Genomic DNA, 20,399 nt, shown 5'->3' on the forward strand with positions numbered 1-20,399 from the left:
TCATTTTTTTCCTCCTCATACATAATCTTGATGTCATTTTAAAAAACTGTTCCGGAATCTCCCCATGTGAACCAATCATCAAGACAGCAAGATGCCAGAAGCTATTTTTGCTACCAATGCAAACAGAACTGACCGAATCATCGGAAACGTTAGGACTAATTCATAACAATAAAAAACACAAATACAAATGTGAACCAAAATTATTTTCATTGTAGTTTGTCATTCGACATTTTTTTTTAAAGTGCATACTGTGCGAATTACAGAATTATCGGAATCTTGTTTTTTTTTTGTTTCTTTGTGTGGTGTGACCCGATGTCGTTCTACTCGCGATGTCGTCAAGTATTCATCAACAAGTGGTGTGCGGTTGCATGCTTTTCAACCTGAACGAAAAGTTGGCATCAGAACGTTCACGCATGTGTATTTCCCCCCACCCCCCACCCCTCCCATACAGGATACCACTGGGACACATCCGACTGGATGCCGAGTGTCCAGCTCCCGGGAATCAAGGAGTTCCCGCAGTACGAACTGGTGGAGTCACCTCCCACCACTTTGTACAGCGACCCGAGCGCCATGGACACCGACTACTACCCGGGCGGCTACGACATCGAGAGCGACTTCCCGCCGCCGCCCGATGACTTCCCGTCCAGCGACGAGCTGCCGCTGCCGCCGCCGCCGCCCGAGTACGGCGACACGCTGCGGTCCACCACCACCGACGGGATCCGCCGCCGTCCCGCCCTGCCGGAACTGTACAGCCTGGGCCGGTACATGGCCCCGCGGGGCGACGGCGACTCCGCCCCGCCGTCGTCCACCGCGGCCACCGCCGACTTCCCTCCGGGTCGGGACTTTGACGACATGTCGCTGTCGCTGTACGCGTCCACCGCCTCTTGCTCGGACATGTCGGCGTGCTGCGAGGAGTCCGAGGCCATGATCAGCGACTACGAGAGCGGCGACGACAGCCATTTTGACTGTCTGTCCATCCCGCCGCTGGGCTCCCAACAGCACACTGAAGTCTGACACTGGATCCCCACAAAAAGTGCCTGAAGCCGCTCTCGTGGTTTTTTTGTTGCTGTTGTTGTTGTTTGTTTGTTTGTTTTGCTGGTACGATCTGAGTCCACAAGGGGATGTTCGGACCGATGCATACTTGCCAATCTTTGCAGATTTTACTGCGCCTCATTTCTCTTGTTAAAAGATTGCCAAAAGTTTCGCTGTATTCGCTCGCTACTTGAGACCAGGTGTTCGCGGGATTTACAACCCTGCCGTATTCTATGACTTACGACAAGTTTCACATTCCTCCTGATGGTTGCGATTGCAAAAAAAAAATAATAATAATAATATGCAAACGGAATTTGGGACTACTTGCGAGCTTCTGTAACCCTCCGTTTTTTTCTTTTTCCAGGAAAACAGATATTTTCGCTAAATTGAAGTTTTGCAAACAGCCTGTGGGTTAATACCCGCAACATTAAGGAACATTCCGTCACCCTTCCGATTTGACCACATATTCCGCATTTTCCATTTTTCCGGTATTTTTTGTGCTGCCAAAAGTTTGCAATTTCACCCGAGACGGGTTTAGTTAGCGAATTTAGACCAGGGGTGTCAAGCTCGTTTTTGTTGTGGGCCATATCAGAGTTACGATTTCCCTGCCTGTGACCCCATGAAGAATTATGATGCGCGTAGTTTCTACATGATCTACACGACAAATTCACGGCTAGGTAATTTTGAAATTAGAAGCCAGTAAATAGTTGTCTCTTCAACTGTTTTGCCATTTATTGCGTTATTAAAAGTGACGTTTTTTTTGTTTTTTTTAATGGGGAAAATTGGCAAGTATGGTTTGCAAGTGGATAAAAAAAAAGACTTAAGACCCGACTCACAGGAAGTGTAGTGTCCGTTTCAACAGTCGGAGAGGGAATGAAAAAGAAAACGAGAATAATAAAGAGAAATCCGCAACAGTTTCTATCAATAGAACATTTTCTACAAGTGGTGATTTTCAGTGTAAATGTCATTGTACAGTTTTGATTTCAAAGTAGGTTTTGTAGATATTCAGTGCTTTTATTTTGAAGAAACGGTGTGACATGATCGGCCTTACTGTGCTAACGTTCATATGGGGGAAAAAAGTGTTGTTAAAAGTACAAAAACGGGGTCTTCGGTGAACGACTGCATTAGTCATGATTTCCTTTTCTTTTCTTTTTTTTTTTAATGTTTGTACATGTTGACGTTGGAACCTCTTTTATTTTTCCATCAAGGAAACGGTACCCGATGATATTTATGGTCGTCATGGATACAGCCCATGTCTCTGTATATGTGTGTAAGTGTGTGCGTGAGCGACGCATCGGTCTTGTTTAGGTTTTTATTGAATTACTGCCACCAGCTCACGCTTTCCTACTGGCAATAAATTATTCCTAAAAAATACATTTTGCGGTTTGTGTCTTTCTTATGTACATATTTCTTTTTTGGTGTGTGACTATTTCTGTCTTAAAAACAATGCCTGTACATATTATCAGTAGTATATAAATGGAGATAAGTCTTGTATTATTTTAACATGTGTTTTTATATTTCTGGATATTTCAAAGTGTAAGCCTTTGTACTCAAATCTTTTTAAGTCAAATAAATTGAAATATTTTCTTTAAATATTTAGTTTAACATTTTGAAATAATCACAATAAATCAAAGCTTTCCGATCTATTTTTTTTTCCATTCTCGATCATACCTCAAAATGTATTTTTAATTTATGATTTGGTTCCCGGGCGGCCCGGTATCCAGTGGTTAGCACGTCGGCTTCACAGTGCAGAGGTACCGGGTTCGATTCCAGCTCCGGCCTCCCTGTGTGGAGTTTGCATGTTCTCCCCGGGCCTGCGTGGGTTTTCTCCGGGTGCTCCGGTTTCCTCCCACATTCCAAAGACATGCATGGCAGGTTGATTGGACACTCTAAATTGTCCCTAGGTGTGAGTGTGGGCGTGGATGGTTGTTCGTCTCTGTGTGCCCTGCGATTGGCTGGCAACTGATTCAGGGTGTCCCCCGCCTACTGCCCGGAGATGGCTGGGATAGGCTCCAGCACCCCCCGCGACCCTAGTGAGGATCAAGCGGTTCGGAAAATGGATGGATGGATTTGGTTCCCTTCGGAGGTGACATGGAGTTGGTGGAGGCGTGATGACACAGTGACCTCCAAAGTTGAGAATTTAAAACGAAAATGCATTTGTATTCATGAGATGCGATGTTAATGGCTTCGTCATAACTTCTGGGTCATTCGTGAAAACACCGATGAAGCATTAGTTAAGCAAAATCTTGAAAAGGGCCTCCTGTCGAGGGGTCACTGGTTCATATGCTGATTTTATTATTTAAGGTCTTGTTAAATAACCGCTTCATCTCAGTGGCCGTCAGAATGTAGTACTGCATCTAAACCACAGGATGGCGACACAAGACACGGTATAAAAAGCTCATCGTAGACTGCAGGGAAAGAAATGAATAGTTATATATGGGTCTCCCCCCATAGGAAAAGCTTAACGTCGCTTGATGTCCAAAAGCTATGATCAATCTGCACCAAAGTTTGTCTGCTTGTGTCCACTTCAATCGCTCTTTGCAAGCTCACTACAGAAGCTATGAAGTAAGCTCACTTAATGATGAAAATGTTTAACTTCCGTAAAGTCCAAAGTATTGGGATCATTGTTCAAATAACCTCAGAAGAGGAAGTGGTAAGTACAGATGTCCACATATATTTGGTGATGACTGATTGCGGTTTTCTGACATTAAGTTTCTTCTCTGTAGTGAGCATCAATAAAGGAAAAGGCCTAACATCCATTACATCCAAAATTGCGTCAATGGAGAGGAGAAAGCTTAACGTACATAAAATCCAAAATATTTGGGAAATTGGGCCGATCGTTTTGATATCCTCAGAGATTTACGTGGGCCCGAGGAGAGATGTCTTCAAATTTTTGTGGTATGACTGATCACACTTTTCAGGCATGACCGGAAAGCTTTTTTCACATTTCAATAAAGCATTTTAGTCACAGTCTGAAGTGCTTTTTTTTCACGTTAGTGTTCATTCCCCTCGGGAAATAGTGCTCCAAAAATGTAAACAAACCAAGTTTGTGAGTTCGACCAGGATTAAAGTGGTTTTCTGTAGCCGTTTTACAGAGCTGGGAGAGTTGAATGAGACATAGAATGTGGACAGCGTCCCATGATGTTGTATTGACTGTTTTCTTGAAAGAGAAGGGGAAAAAACTTGAATGAAGAAGGCGCCATCGTAGAAAACATGAATGGCTGAGGCACCATGAATGAAGCCTGTAGTACCCCCGCTCGGTCTTAGGGTGGGAGTATTCGGCCCGCAAATCCACCGCACCCCTTCGCCCCTCCCCACACTACCGTTGGAGAACCCCAACGTGGTGCTTCTGGCTTGTGGAAGTTGTCACACACAACACGCGTGGACTCCGGAGAGGAGAGACGCGCCGCGTGGGGCGAGGGATGAATTAGGACAATAGGGGATGGTGCAGGGAGAAAACACAAGTCGACTCGCCGTCACTCAAGCCGGGAAAGGGCGAGGAAGGAGACGGTGGAGGATGAGGACCGGAGCCGCGCCAGGCAACCGAGTCCCGGCGTTGGCAGCGGGGTCCCGCCGATAGCTCGCCGTGCCCCCCCCCCCCCCCCCCCCCCCCCCCCCCCCCGCCGGCCGGCCCCTCGGCACGCTCGCTCACTTACGGGACAAACAAGTTCGTCCTCCCTGTACAATGGTCACAAATGGGTCTGAGCTGAACAGCACCGCGCCGGACCCCGACGACGACGACACCGCCGCCGCCGTTCTCAACCGCCCGCCGTGGGTCACCACAACTTTGGGCTGCTTCCTCATCTTCACCATCGTGGTGGACATCCTGGGCAACCTGCTGGTCATCTTCTCCGTCTATCGGAACAAAAAGCTCCGGAACGCAGGTGAGGCGCATTCCGGAACACCTCGCGCAATTGGAGCGAAACACAAAAACTTTGTTACAATCATTTGAACACTTTTTTTTAATGAATCGGTTCGTTTGCAAGAAGGTGACGACTCTTGACTCGCCGTCGCTGTCGTTTGAGATCCAGTTAAGGATTGTTGGGTTAAAGGCTTCACGGATGTTACCTTCAATTTGACTCATCGCCAAGTAAATTGAGCGTAAGCCGAAAGGCATAATTTTTCCAATTAATTTTTGAATGTTCTCGAAAGACAGGAAAAAAAAACAAAAGTGCATTGCTGCCAATGGGGGGGGGGGGGGTCAACATCAAGTGAGAACGTGATAAGTCTAATGTTTAAACGTGATACAGTTCTTAATTTCACGTGATAGATTTCACGTTTGTCAAGATGACCTCCATTTTATTGTGATAAATTTGACGTTTTAATGTGATCATTTTTATGTTCAAACGAAGTTTGACGACCAGTTCAGGTCAATGACGCAGTCCTTTTTGTGTGTTATAAATTAAAATTGGTAGTACAACTGTGCTGCTCTTTTATAATTCTATTAAAAAAAAAAAAAAAAGAAAGGCCATGTTTGAAAACATTTCCGATTTGAAAAGACATATTGACCTGAACGCCGTTGCGGTGAGCAGTTACTTGTTGTGATTTGTTGCGATTTATCGCAAGCTGATCTCGTAACGTTCTTTGCCACTAAGAGAGCCGTCAAAGCTCGCTATTCTACCGTTGTGTTTTATTCTCTTTGTTTATTTCCACCCCCACTTCACTCGTCACCTTCCAGTTGGAGACGTCACTGTTGTGTATATTTGGCCTTTTTGTGGCGAGCGTCTCGCGTGGACTGGCCGAAGCCTACTTTTTGAAGCGGAGGTAATTTCGATGACCCCAAAGCGAGCGAGTGAGCGAGCGCACGGGGCCAAGCAAAGAGCAACAACTGAAGTAATTATTGGCGGTCTGAAGCCAAAGGGGAAGCCCGCCGCATCCGGGCATTAATGCTCCCCGTGACGTTCACCACCCGCCCGGAAAGATCTGAGCTTTGGGGTCTGATCTCATAACGTTGTTCCACATTCGTCGTCTTATTTTTCGAGGGACTGAATTGTCTTCTGAGTTGGTTTTGAGTGTTCAGTGAAAAATTGGTGGCCCCCAGCAACTGTTCTTTGATGGAATTTAGTGCGTCGTCAGCTCATAATGACAGAAAAGGACGTTTTCCACATCTACGGCAACTAAGTCGTGACAGTTTTCTTTGGGAAGATTTGCCCTGCACCATTCATCGTCGAATGGCTAATTCGGTCATGCGACTTGGTCATCAAGTTTCTGCCCAAAAACTTTGCTCTTTGGTTGTCTCAGTTGTTAAAGATCGGAGTCCAAATGTTCTCTTTGGTTATTGAGCTAGGTTCTCACGGAGACGACCCGCTAGCTACACACTGAGATGAAGGCAGTTAGTGATTATTTTGTGAGTGTTCTTTTCAAAAGTCTATGGAGTCAGAATGCTAAAGCTAACAAAAGAAAAATGTCACACAGATTCAATTAAAATTTAGAAAACACAATATGCAATTTCTTTGCTTTGAATCCTGAAAACAGTCTATCATGTGTCCACAGTGTGTCGAGCTCCTTCGAGTCCACATTGCTGCCCTCCTGGTCTCACCGTGAAACAACCACCTCATGCTCTTTTTGCGTTAGTACTGCAGCACCGCGATATATGCGCTTGTCAGCCTTGAGTCTTAACCCAGCACTAAGGCATTGAAGTGTGCCGCAAGGGGGAAGATTGGTGGGGGGGGGGGGGGGGGGGTACAAGAGGTACATAGAGGGAATGGCCTCTTTGAAGTAGTACCATTAATTACGGCTAATTACATGCAAGGGGGTCTTAAATGCAGCCGCCTTCTCCGCCAGAGTTCAGCCGCGCACGCAGTTAACTTGGCAATAATGAAATGCCCCAGCATGGAAAAGTTCCATCTCTCTCCAGCAAGCGATTGAGTAATTGTTTAATCATGTTTCGCGGCGGGCGCCGTCCCGGGATGCCGTGCCTCCGAGGTGCCGCTCTCCAATCGCAGATCGGGTGGGCGACACGCGTGCCTAACCGACGGCGAGCCCAGTTTTTTTTGTTTTTTTTTGTCTGTTTGGGAATGGGGATTTGGATGCAAATTGGCAGACGGATAGATTGACATAGTTTTCGGCCACGCTTGCCTCAGAGGTTGTTTCAGTGGATCCGCGGTGTCTTCAAGGAAAGAATAAGCGGTGCATTGATCTCCTTTCCATTGCAGGTGAGGCGAGTAAGACCAATTGTGTTTGGTGGAAAATTCCAACAGAGACGGATACAAGTATTTATTCATTTATTTCTTCATTTCTTTATTTAGTTGTACATCTCCTTCATGATTTACAAATCTTAAAGCATACTTTACTCAACAAACAAGCATACCTTAGTCCCTGTTCTCACCCTGTTCAGCCTAACGTATCACATCACTATGAGGAAATGTAAAGAAGACTTGCTCACACACTTTGCCAAATGAGAGACCAAGCGCGCTTGCTTCAAGTTGTTGACTTGGCACTTCCAGTTGAAGTTTGCTGTTTAAGTGACCCATAAACCAAAAAAAATTCAACATTGTACAAAAAGTTTTTTTTTCCAAGTACTCACTTTTTGAGTGCTTACCGATACCTTGAGTACTTTTGATGAATAAAAATTTCATTGAACACAAAGACAAAGAAAAATGTGACCGAGCAGGTGACAATTCACCAATCTGATCTGATGTGCCACCGGACAGCGCCAACTACTGCCGAGGAGGACTTAATGTCAGATTTTTTTTCGCTTTAAGTATCGGTGGCTGGTATAATCACCCTCCACGAGTACCCAGTGCTTTACTATAAGGCCATATTGGCCCGATACCGAAGCCTGGCATCTGTAATTGCCCATCGCGAAAATTAAAACTTTATATTGAACCACCAAAATGCTCAACCAAACTATATCATTAGAAAGGTGTGCTATCTTAATGCTAACACAGAGTGCAAAACGGCATTAGATGGCTCCCATAAATTAGCATAAATGTTAGATGAATTCGAAGCTTTCAAACAACTGCTCCTTATGCAACACAGCCTCAAACACAACAAGAGAGAATTAAACACTGTGTATTTAAACACCAAAATGTTCTACATGAACATACCGTACCAAAATTCTGATGGGCACGGTACAATTATAAACTTTCTGTCTCTTATTGAATACTTTTGTGGGTGCCTTCCTCAGCTACCTTATTAGGTAGGGCCAGGGGCTGACTGGCTAACTATTGCCAGAACATACTAATACTCTGAAACTATTGCTACACGGGTAAGCTTTTGCAAAATGAAATATATTCTCAGATGGGTTCTCTTCCTGGTCTAATACTGCCAATAGTATGCGTCACATTATTGTGCAGACACTTTCAAAAAAGAAAAAAAACCCTACATAATTGGAAAGCCTTTTCTGTCACAGTTAGCAGACAGAGATAGCATCCAAATGACTGACACCTGCGTTAATGTCACCAATCTGCACGCGACATTCCCGGAAATAGGCTGAGCCTCGGCATCTTTTGTAGATTTTTCTACTCCCGTTTACACTCGGATCGGTGAAGTCCTTATCTGCTGCCTGACAGGTACATTGGAGGCGATTTAGCGGCGTGGAAACAAACTGCTGGCCAGCTGTAAGCGCTCCACGTTGGCAAAACATCTCATTCAGACGAACCGTTCTCATTTTGAGCGCAACCACCGCCGTCGGGCTGGACTTAAAGAAATGTTGCGAGGCTTCAAATCTTTCCTGGCTGTTCAGTACAAAAATGCCGGGGAATTTCCAAATAGCTTCGATGGGCTACTGATGTCACCTGCAGCCGGGGGGTGGGGGGGGGGGGGGTGGGGGGTAGATTGTCGGCAGGATTGAGGCGAGACGCCGCGGCAGCTAGCGATAGCAAGTTCAGCAACGAGCTTCGGCTGGTTATTACTGCCGACTAAACGCGTTGCGGTTTTGCTCAGCAGCCACATCAATTCGCCGGCATGGGGGCGAAAAAAAACCCCTACACTCCTTACAAGTATTGTTCTTACCAAGAGATTACGAGGAGTGATTAACAGAGGGAAATCCAGAGAAGCCATGCTAACTGCTAAGCTAATGTAATGTCAACGTGAAAGACTGGAATCAAAGGTTCTTGGGGGACTGAGTACACTTCACAGAGGTCTCGCTGGAACCGCGTCAAAGCGGCACATATCAACCATTGATCAGCAAAACAGCAGGCAATTTCAGAAGTGTTTTCCGGAGAGGAAATTATTACAAAAAATACGTCATAAACAGCAAAACAGTAAATGTTTTGTCACTTTAAAATTGGGTAAAGGTGTCGGTGTATTCTACACATTTTTTAAAATAAAATACCTGAAAATATATCGTGGTATATCATGATCGTGATATAAAGTGGCCAATATCGTGATACATTTTTTTCCCCATCTCGTCTAGCGCTAGTTGACTGATTTGAAATATCCCGTGTTAAAGATTGTCAAATAAACATGCGAGTCGAAATGTCCTTTGACTGAATTTAACAATCAACTCAATGTACACATTTTTATCTGTTTGCGCTAATCATTCACAAAAGCCAGCCATTCAGAAGTGAAGACACAAAAATGATGTGTTCACGTGCTCGACTTGCGCGAAGGAAAACACAAAGCTTGGAGTTAGTTGTTGTTGTTCGGGCGTCGCCTTGGACTGTTTTGGATGTGACACGCAAGTTCAACCCTCTCAGCTATTGCGTGACTTGGCGGTGTGCCGGCTGAGATGTTATTTCCGGCCGTTTCCCATTCATTAAAAAAGAAAAAAAAAACTCTGACGTTCTCGTCGCTCTCGGCGTAATGAATATTTCACACATGCACACTCACAAAAAAAAAAAGAAAAACAGTCATGCGGAATTATGCGGCATTTGACGACGTCTCCTATTGAAAATGGAAGGTTCCAGGGTTTTCTAAATATCCAGTGGCTTTGTTTTGGGAAGATCCTCAACGGAAATGGGATCACGAAAGCGTAAATGGATGAGTGAAAGGAAAACAAATCCTCTTGTGTCCAACGTGAGCTTCCTGCTTGAGGTATTTCCAAGGCTTTGTGAGGAACACTCAGCCATTACACCTGATTTTTATCACGTCAATCCATTTTGCACGCGTGTGAGTTTCGAGGATGGAACAGATTTTTTTTTTCCTTGCTGAAGGTTCTGGCTTTTTTTTTGATTATTAATGCCTCCACCAAGTAGGTCACATTTTCCAAACATTTTATTTTATTCGATTAGCAGATTACAAAAAATATATACATATCACTGTGAGAGAACACATAATTTAGATGCATCGTATCGTGATACTGTTGTCATACCATCACTGCATCAAGTATCGGCGCATTGCAATGCTATTGTCAAATGATCGGGAAACTAATCTACCTGCGAATCTTAATCAAACTATTGCAACGTCATAATAATATAGTCACACCATTGTCAAACTATCGCAGCATCACGTTGCTATTGAAACGAAGGTGTCAGTCTCTCATTATACCAAGTGTCAAATTTTTGCTGTCAAACTATGACTGTATCGTATATTATTATCAAACTATTGCTGTAGTGTGACACTGTTGCAAAACTATCACAGTAGGGTTGGGTGATCAGTAAAATATCAGTATGTATCGTACTAGACACATAATTGATATCAATAGAAAATGCCTCCAATAAAATATTTAACTGGAAAAAAGAATTCAGGAAGCAGACACCTGTTTCTAAGTTTGTCCCAGTCGCATAAACCTCGTCGTGGACAATATTAATTTGTGTTTGAACAGCCTGGCAGCCATTGTTCAGCTTCGCTGCACACCGGGCATGGTGCCAGCAGTAGTGGTATCAAGAGGGATGGGTGGGGGGGGGGGCAGTGGGGGCGCTTGTGCTGTGCTGACAAGGGCTGCCTCTTTTGTCAGCCCGGCTGAGCCCCCCTTCAGTTTTTCCCCTGGACGTTCAGAAAAGACTGGCAACCTCCGATTGGCACGGAAGCATTTAAGAACAGTCCGAGAGACATTCTCACATTCTGTCAGCAATATTCTCAAAAGTAACAATTGATTGAGTCATTGAGTGTTAATTTAACACAGAGTTGATTTCGGAAATTCGGTTGCATGAGTGAGCTAGCTATGAGGCAGAACTCGCATGAACTAAACTAGAGCTACATTGTGATGTTATTGTCAAACTATTGCCGGGTTACTGATAAAACCTTTGCTGTAAATGTCATACTACTAGCCAGCTATCACTGTATGCCAATATCAAACTAACACCGTATCGTGCGTGATACGACTGGCCGACTGTCACTGTATGCTAATATCAAACTGACACCGTATCGTGATACTGTTGGGCAACTATCACTGTATGCTAATTTCAAACTAGCACTGTATCATGATACTAATGGCCGAATATCACTCTGGTAATATCAAACTAACACGGTATCGTGAATCACTTTGCCACACTGTGATACTGTCACACTGTCGCCGTATAGTGATACTATTGTGAAACAATTGCTTTATTATGATATTCTTGCTGATCTGTCCGGGTATACTACCGCCTTATCGTGATTCTGTTGTGAATCGATCACGATATTGTGATAATATTGTCAATCCACAGTCGTATAAGGAAATTATCGTTACGGTATACTTTTGTCAAACCATCATCAAATTGTCAAACGTGCCAGATTATGATTTGTTTTTGGGGTTTTTTTGCAAGGCTTTTCCCCATTTACTATTTAGACACATGTCATCATACAGTACCATTTTGAAATTGTCATATCATGATACTCTTGTGACACTTGCTCCATACATACTATTGTCATTCAATCGCCATATGGTATATTGTGCTGTGCTTTCAAAATGAAGCGCCAAAAGGTCATGAAAACTAAGTCCAGTATTTCGAGTATTTTCCATCAGCAAACCAAAGTACGCAGTTTGACGCTAACATTTGTACGAGTAGGAATGTATCCGCTCTATGTTTGGAGCACATTATCATGCCAGACTGGCCAAATAAGCACAACGGCGCGGCTGCAAATCCCGCAGTATCGGTCGGGAATATGATACCGCCGCGTGTCTTTATCCGCCAGCTCTCGGTAGGATAAACAGAAGGTACGCAGGTGTTATTTAATTAAAAGTGCATATTTGGCCACTTAGACCCGCTGTTCGTGAGGCCATGCTCGCTGGGTCGGCCCCACCACGCTGCTGAATGCCACGATAAGCATCGGCGCGGTGCCTCAACGGCGACGCCTCAGACGGGAGATGGCCCAACGACTGAAAAAAAAAAAACGAAACTCCAGACTAATTAGGGAGCCCACAAGAGCCGCGGGTCATGACTTGACAATTAATTTATAGTTTGCCGGCAAGTGGGAGAGCCACGATAAGGAGCTCGGTCTTTCTTTACCCCCCCCCCCCCCCCCCCGAGGGCCTTTAATTCCAAACGACAGATCTGCGAACAGCCCCTTGGCTGCTGATGGTTCTGAATGTCTTTGGACCTGATAACCTTCCTGCGGCATTCCAAAAACGCGCGAGCGGTTGGTCGCTAATTACGTCCGTCCGTGCCTAGCGACACCGTCTCAGGGATTAAAATGTTGTCGATAAGGCAAAGATCTAATTAGGTAGCTGATCTCTGGCGTAACAGTTCCCCGCGCTGCTTGATGCTATCTTTTGTTTGGACAACCTTGTCTACGGGAAAAGAGACGCGCGCTGTGAAAGCGGAGAGGAGTTCAAATCAACACGGTGCAATCGGGGGGACATTTTTTGGAGGTGTTAGTAAGAGACAGCCGATGTTTCCCTACTTTTTAGCCCAGGAACAGATTTTACAGAGGGGGCATAAACAATCAATCAAATTCCAACAATTTGAAAATTGCCTTCTACCAGACCGCCATGAGGCGACCCGGTGGGCCAGTGGTTTGTGCGGCGACCTCACTGTGCAGAGGTGCAGGGTTCGATTCCTCCCTATGTGGAGTTTGCATTTTCTCCCCCGTGCCTGCGTGGGTTTTCTCCGGGTGCTCCGGTTTCCTCCCACATTCCAAAAAAAACATGCATGGCAGGCTGATTGAACACTCTAAAATTGTCCCGCGGTGTGAGTGTGAGCGCGGATGGTTGTTCATCTCTGTGTGCCCTGCGATGGGCTGGCAACCGGTTCAGGGTGTCCCCCGCCTACTCCCCGAAGACGGCTGGGATTGGCTCCAGCAACCCCCCCCCGGGACCCTTGTGAGGATAAAGTGGATCGGAAAATTGACGGATGGATTGATAGATTGCGATGCCAATTTCCATGAATCGTCCAGCCCGAATGACAAATAAATAGACAGGTATTGGAAACGCATTGAACTAAAATGGAAAAGAATACCACATGAAAAGACTCAATTATTTGACCAAAGTACACATTTTGGCTAAATAAATGCGACTCCTTGAGCCTGCAGACAAGAAAATTTGAGACGTGAGCTAAAGTGAGTAAACAAAAGCTGACTTGTCCCAGTGAGTCATGCATTTGTGTTCCTTGGTTGAGTTGAAAGCGTTGAGCTCTGGTGTTGCCGTAAATCACAGGAAAGAAGATGTTCACCACAGGCAACATTTTTTTTTTTTTGGGGGGGGGGGGTCGCAGCATCACACTTAAATGCTGAGGAATAGACTGTGACGTCACTGCTGGCTTTTCACCGTTTGACAGCAGAATCCCGAGCACGTTGGCCTGTCACCCCCCCCCCCTTCCCCCTCCCCACACACCTCTCCCGTTTTTAATTTTCTTTTCTTTTTTTTCTTTTTTACTTTTTTAGGTCGACTCGGCAGGCAAAGCAAACGCTCCTCTCAGCTCTCAGACCATTTAATGATTTTTCTCATATTTTCCGGATTATCTGTACACGCCGCGTGCCCGCGCTAATCCCTTTTTAAGATATGCTTTGCGCACCCGCCGCGATATTACGCGTGATGCGCCCCTCCCCCAGATATCGGCAGCGAGAGAACGCCTCACTTTTCCCCGCTTTTATCTTTTTATGGTTTTACATTCTGCTGAGAGTTTCACCCCGCCGCCCCTTCTCTTATTTTTTTCCAGCCGCTGCCTTCCTTTTCCCTTTTGACCTCGCCGGCTTCATATTACATGACACGCTGTCGGTTTGCATCGCGCTGTTCCAACCCCCCCCCCCCCCCCCCCCCCCCCCGCTGCGGTCCAAAGATCTCACGGTGTCAGGCCTCATACCTGCGGAGGAGCCCTTGACGCGAGCGCTTTGCATCAAACTCGACCATCCTTTGCCCGAAGCCCGTTCGCTTCTGCCATTGGGGGTGCGCCCATCAGTCTCGTCGGGGTGGGGAACCTCATCATTGGCAAGACAATCGGTCATCATGTTTGAGTCGACTTGTGAGAAGTTTGCCTTTCACAGGGGTGAGAATTTTCCTCCTGAGACGGCTGCTTCCAACCAAACTGGCCGACTGACTTCCCGTTTCTTTTCGGGCGTGGCTTTCTTGAGACTTTTTGGTGAGACAACACACCCGCCAGATTTTAGGGTGCGAGCTCAATGAAAGTGTCTTGGAGGATTATATTGGCCGATGATGATTTCAAGCATGTTTGAAATTTTTTTTAAATTTTATTTATATTTTGCTTCCGGTCGAAGAAAAAGCCAAACACACAACAGGGTTAAACCTTGGATGCTCGGATTTATGGGGCAGTCCGTCTTATTGGAATAAACTCAAGAAAACAGGAATGGCCAAATGACATGCTTTGCTGCAATGTTCTGTCACATATATATATTTTTTGGATTGGCATCCGGGTGAGGCGTTTGCAGTCCTGCTGTGACAACAGGCTCTTCAACGTAGGCGACCCCCCACCCCACTCCCACCCCCGCCCCCACCCCATCGGCTTTTTTCCCTCCTTTAGTCTCATTGTCTTTGACTCAAATCTTTTTTTTTTTTTTAAATCACATTTAAAAAGCATACATAAAAGCGTGAACAGACACTTACTCCTAACACCCCCCCCCCACACCCCCCACCCTCCACCATTCCTGTCTGCTGTGCTATTTTTATGTATTTACAATACTCTACAGTGAAAAGTTGTTTCTGCCTGATGGGAGCTCGGCATGACGCACGTTGCCGATGCTCAGGGCAGTGAGATCAAGTAAGAAGCCGATGCTCATCCAAGGGGAATTCTGCATCACGCATGCATACCGCGGAGCGCTAACTAACGACTCCATCGCGTGCGCGCGCACGGCTCTAGCAGCTGGCCGCGGGACGTGGCGAGAAGGGCGCCGGTTTGAATCCCCCGCCCCCCCTGCGCTTTCCCCCCTTCCAGCAAACGGGCAACGCCACCCGGTACGTTATTTTGCCAAGGTGCCCTTGAACGAAGCACTTAGTCGGTCGCCGGCAACTCGGCGGCCGGCAGTGGAGAAAAGAAGAGTGCGTGCGCTCTTCAGCGGCTTCCAGCTGCGAATGCGTCACATTGCATAACTGTTAAAGCCGCGCGCTCATGGGGAAAAATATGCAGTCGGTTTTGCCGGCCGTAGAATGTTCAACACAATACTTCCACATGGCTACTACTTAGCGTGTAGTAGCGGCAACGCACCATTTTCCGGAAAAATATGGACGCAAGTGGATGTTGTTGTGTCTACATTTTGAGTGAGCAAAAAAAAAAAAAAACCACCATTCAAAACAGCTGCCCGACTGATAATGACGTCACACGTGCTCAGGTAACAACCAATCGCGGCACGTGTGAGGTTCGCTAGCTGAGCCTCGATTGATCGTCGGCTGGGCTACTTGTGGTGTCATTTTTACTTCACAGCGCTGGCAAAATGTGCTTTTAAAACTGTTAATTATACACGAAAAATAATGGCGTTCGTTTTCGGTGAGATGTTAAAGTTTTTACTCGTTAAAGCCGTCACTCATTTTAGACTTATTTTGTAGCTATTGCAGACCATCGTGAGTGTGTCGGTCTGCAGTCGTAGCCCAAATCCGTGATTGATGTTTGTTTACCTTTTTAACCCAAAAACAAAATGAAACATCCAATCTTATCACAAGAGTAAATGTTGAATTTTAAAAAACATATTTATAGTGCGAGAGTTTACTTAATGTTATTGTAATCTTGTGTTGAATTATTATTTTAATTTTATATTTGAGCATTATATTCTTTTATGTTACGTTTACCGAAATTATATTCTGTTTAACAATTGCTGAAACATTCTTGTGTTGCTTGCGTCTGATTGGCTGAAGTGTTTTCGTTGCCGGAAAGAAGTGTGTTCTCGTTCGGGACTTGCGGCGCAGACGTTAGAAAAAAAATAAAAGCTGCGTTCAAACGAAGTCCATCTCTCTTTTTTGCCATCCATTCCCCAAACTACGAACACCCTCAACTGACGCTATTGTGTGATAGTTGACTTTTCTTTTCCATCTGTCCATCCAGTCCAGTGTGGCTAAGATTGCAACATGACCTCGTTTGTCACATAGCGCTGCAGTAAGTTGGAGTGCAGTTGTCAGCCAGCCCCATCACTTGGCCCGAGAAGAGGGCGTGGTGAATCACAACGGTGTGTAATGACGATTATTCTGGTCGACACGTGAATGTCATTTGATGCCATTCCAATGAATGGAGCTCCATTTAGCCGGGCGGAGTGAGCGTCTCTGGCCTCGGCCTGGCTCGCACGCCATCGGAATTAGCTGACATTTAAAAAAAAAAAAGGCAGGGGCAAGTTCATGTTGTCTTCATCGAGCTGGTCCCACAATCTGAACCAAGACTCACTCGATGAGGAAGAACAGGTTTGAGATATTTGGCAGTGGCAGGGTCAATGTTAGGCTTCGCTTTAGGATTTGGGGTTTTAGCGTTCAGGGTTCGATTTGGAGGCCAGGAGTGAGGTGAAAGGGGAGAAAAATAGTTTGTCATGTGGTGTCCCAAGGAGCCCCGATGATGACACGCTCCAGTCGACCTGTCACGTTTGTAAAAATAATTAGAAGAGCCCTACGCATGCCGCATCATTTGTGCCGGCCCATAAACGCCGTGATTACCGCGTACGATGCTCACACGTGGGAGTGGCATTTCGGTGACTTCCAATGTGGGAAAATAGTACGCTGGCATGATTTAAAAAAATAAAATAAATAATAATAATAATTAATGGAGAGATTTCACTGACAGCAGTGGGGCACCGAACACAAAACGCGCTTTGCTGACTCTCCCACCGCCGCGGTTGAGCAATTAATTTTCAGTTTCGACCCCAGAAGCTTTCGGATCAAACATTGGACAGAAGTCGCGGAGTTGATAAGCAAGTGAGGGAAAAGTAGCTGTCGAAATAGAAAACGTTCACTTTTTGTATTCTTATCATACCCAATGTGATAGAAGTTGAAAATGCAAAATCGAAGCAGTGAAAGAAAAAACATGGCAGATACAGTATGCCATCTAAAATTGACGTGGGTGATTATTTCCGATGAATTCGAGACGGAACTGTTTGCAAAATATCCAGAACTTTTCCTGAATCTCCTCGTCCGCTGTTGCATTTTTAGTGACTTACCTCGAGGAAGCGGTGCGCTACGATCACGGATGTGAACAGCTCCCCCCCGCTGAGTGTGAACAATGTCTGGCTGTGCCTCAATTTGTTGTGAAAGCAAAAATTACCCGACACGTTCTGAAAATGAATTCAATTAGTCAACCAATGCACGGCGTGACGTAACCCTCGCTGATTCTGTGCATAGGGAATTGGATCTTAAATGGGTTTACGCTTCTCAACCTTGTGTGTGTGTGTGGGGGGGGGGGGGGCTTTGGGATACGATTACCAAGAATTTCATTTCCTGAAGTGCTAAATGACATGTCGCTGAAGTTGCTACAATCTCAGGACAAAGGCTGCAACGACAAGAAAGACAGGACATATGCAAGGAACAGGGCACAAGTTTATTTTATTTTGTTGGGGGGGGGGGGTCCGATTCTGTTATGTGTCAGATTAAAATTCCAATAATTGAGTAATAGGCCTATTAATTAAAAAAAATACAGAATTCATCAAAGAACATTTGTTTTGGACCCTTCTTCCTTCTGGTCATTATTTTTGTCAAACCCTTAAATCTGTTAAAAAAATCAAAATAAAATAAACCAACAAAAACAATTGGGGGGAAAAATAATAAAAATAAAATAAAATAAAGAAATCGTCCAATTTCTGCCGATTATTAATGAGCTAATGTCCGTCCATTAAATAGTCTGGCCAATTGATCGGTCAACCCCTAGTAAGGAAAGCTCAAAAAACACGTTCCAAGTCAATAATGCTAGTAATTAAGGTATTTTCCGCACTGTAATGCATTCAAGAAGCGTTCAATTACCTCAAAAGCCGACAGTGCGCCTTATAATCCGATGGGCCTTGGATACATGGATCAATATTCTGATTTCTCGGACGTAGTATTTTAAATGTTCTGTAAAGCATTTTCTTACAGCTGCAGCAGTCGCGAATATTAATAAAAGCTGTATTGTATTGTATTGCCTTTAGCATAGCTCCATCTTGTGGATGCATAGCGCAATCGCAGCCGCTATTGTCGCTTCTATTCTATGCGCCTTATAATGCGCTGCGCGATATAGATGAAAACCGTTTTAAAATAGGCCATTCATTGAAAGTGCGCCTTATACTCCGAAGCGCCTTATAGTGCGGAAAATACGGTAGTCCGACTACTGTTATTGGTTGCAGGCACTCCCGGGCGCCACAAGTGTCCCCAAACCCTTCGGCTGTCAGTAACGAAGCCTCCCACCTTCCCCAAATGTCTGTGTCAAGGTTAATTGAAGACTCTAGACTACTTATAAAATGTTGACGGAGCAACTACGTCAAGATTTCAATTGCCGTTTTCGGCCGACATCATTTGCGACCGGTTGCGGATCAACTTCAAATGCCATAGACTCCAATTAAAGCCAACAAAAGCGCCCTTGGAGCGTAGCGGCGGCGTGCGAGTCCGCCGAGCAGCAGTTGGCCGTCGCAGCCGACGGATATTAACATCGTTTTAGGCTAGACGCAGATTGTCTGCGAGCGCCCGGGAGATTGACGTCTGTCTGCCAGCTGTTGCGTTGACACGCGATGCACTTTTGCGATGTGCGTCACACGTTTGATCTTGTTAGATTAACATAACAAAGGCATGATGCAGCTGATTCTAACATTTTTTTTTCCTCAATAAAGGGATTACGAACGCATAAGACATCGTCAGTCGTTCCTTCCCCCGACTTTGAGCCCTAGCAGTTACCGCCCCAAAATAGGAAATTAGAAAGCGCGTCCAAAGCCGACGCTCCTGCTGACAAATAATGTGAGATTAAGCCCACGATAAGCGCCGCAATAACATGCGCCTCATCATGTTCGGGGCCTTTGCGACGCTACAGTATGTATGCCCTGAAAACAGAGTAAAAGCATTTAAGTCAGCCGTATCCTAACTATAGCGTAAAAAGATTATATGCTGAGCCCTTTCCCAGTCACTTGGGGTCAAAAGCGGCACACGGTAGTCATACCTCCATTACCGCCTGACCTCCATTTTAATATCACATCGACATATAGGCCACCATTTTTTCCGATGATGTGACTCTTTCGCTTATAGCTGTACTCGAGTGAGAATTAGTGCCATGATCACTCAGATGGGTGCTTTCGTCGGGTCAGGAAGTTTTATCTTGGGAAGTCAAGACAGATATGGAGTATATAGGAGCTTGTTAGCACATGCCATGCACAGCCAGCGATTCCGCATTACGGCTTTGTCAAAATTTAGCGAAGGCCTGGGATGGGCCTTTGGTGAGCTAAATTGAGTCGAGTTGCGACAATACGGCGCCTCTTCGGTCGGGTTATGGTGTTGCATAGGCGACAGCCAATACTTGCTAGAAATCTTCCGGCTCATGTCGCGTTTATCTTCACATCTTCACAGCCTTTCTGACCAGGTTCCCTTTTGTGACAGCTAACCCCACAGTCAAGACATCCTGTAAGATGAATTCAGGAGATTGCTGTCACATGTAGGACGTTGCCAATACTTGCCAGAAATCTTCCAGCACATGCCGCGTTTATCTTCGCATCTTCACAGCCTTTCTGACCAGGTTCGCTTTTGTGACAACCACCCCCACTGCGAAGACATCCTATAAGACGAATTCAGGAGATTGCTGTCACGTGAAGGACATTGCCAACACTTGCCAGAAATTCCCTCACCCGGCTTCTTCTTGTCCTTTTGTCACAGTTTTGTTCAGGCCCTGGACTAAATGAAGAGGGGATACATGCACTCATCTACAATGAATCCTGTTCATTCTCGGCATGCGTCATCAAACTTGACATATTTTGAGGGAGTGAGAGACAGATGGCAGGGGAAAAAAAGGCCTGATTCATGTTTGCTACGAGCGCTCACTAACATTTCACCTACAACGCGCAGCGGCCAAGTTGCCAACATCTGTCACACCAGAAAAGTGGGGCAAAACAAACAACACGTGCCGGGCATCAGCTGTGCAGCGGTGCGGGGGTCCCGGCCCCACGAGCTGAACACGGCGCATTCAAGG

At 45.5% G+C, this 20,399-nt stretch overlaps 2 protein-coding genes across 7 annotated transcripts in view; both read left to right on the plus strand.

Annotated features, from left to right (window-relative positions):
- Positions 1 to 2,406, plus strand: part of fat1a (FAT atypical cadherin 1a) — a 59,557-nt gene extending 57,151 nt beyond the window's left edge. For 4 of the 6 annotated variants that reach the window (XM_086119251.1, XM_086119253.1, XM_086119255.1 and 1 more), the window contains one exon: positions 452 to 2,406. In XM_086119251.1, coding sequence (XP_085975377.1) covers positions 452 to 1,014 — 563 coding nt within the window. In that variant the 3' untranslated portion in view covers positions 1,015 to 2,406. The remainder of the gene's footprint in view (positions 1 to 451) is intronic. The other 2 variants (XR_015101748.1, XR_015101747.1) reach the window with 2 other exon arrangements.
- A 2,228-nt stretch (positions 2,407 to 4,634) lies between these two features.
- Positions 4,635 to 20,399, plus strand: part of mtnr1aa (melatonin receptor 1A a) — a 32,179-nt gene continuing 16,414 nt past the window's right edge. The window contains exon 1 of the mRNA XM_086120289.1: positions 4,635 to 4,916. Coding sequence (XP_085976415.1) covers positions 4,718 to 4,916 — 199 coding nt within the window. The 5' untranslated portion in view covers positions 4,635 to 4,717. The remainder of the gene's footprint in view (positions 4,917 to 20,399) is intronic.

The sequence above is a fragment of the Hippocampus guttulatus genome, chromosome 9 (assembly GCF_054856545.1).
Source record: "Hippocampus guttulatus isolate MCC_2025c chromosome 9, RoL_Hgut_1.0, whole genome shotgun sequence".
NCBI classification, from domain to species: Eukaryota; Metazoa; Chordata; class Actinopteri; order Syngnathiformes; family Syngnathidae; genus Hippocampus; species Hippocampus guttulatus.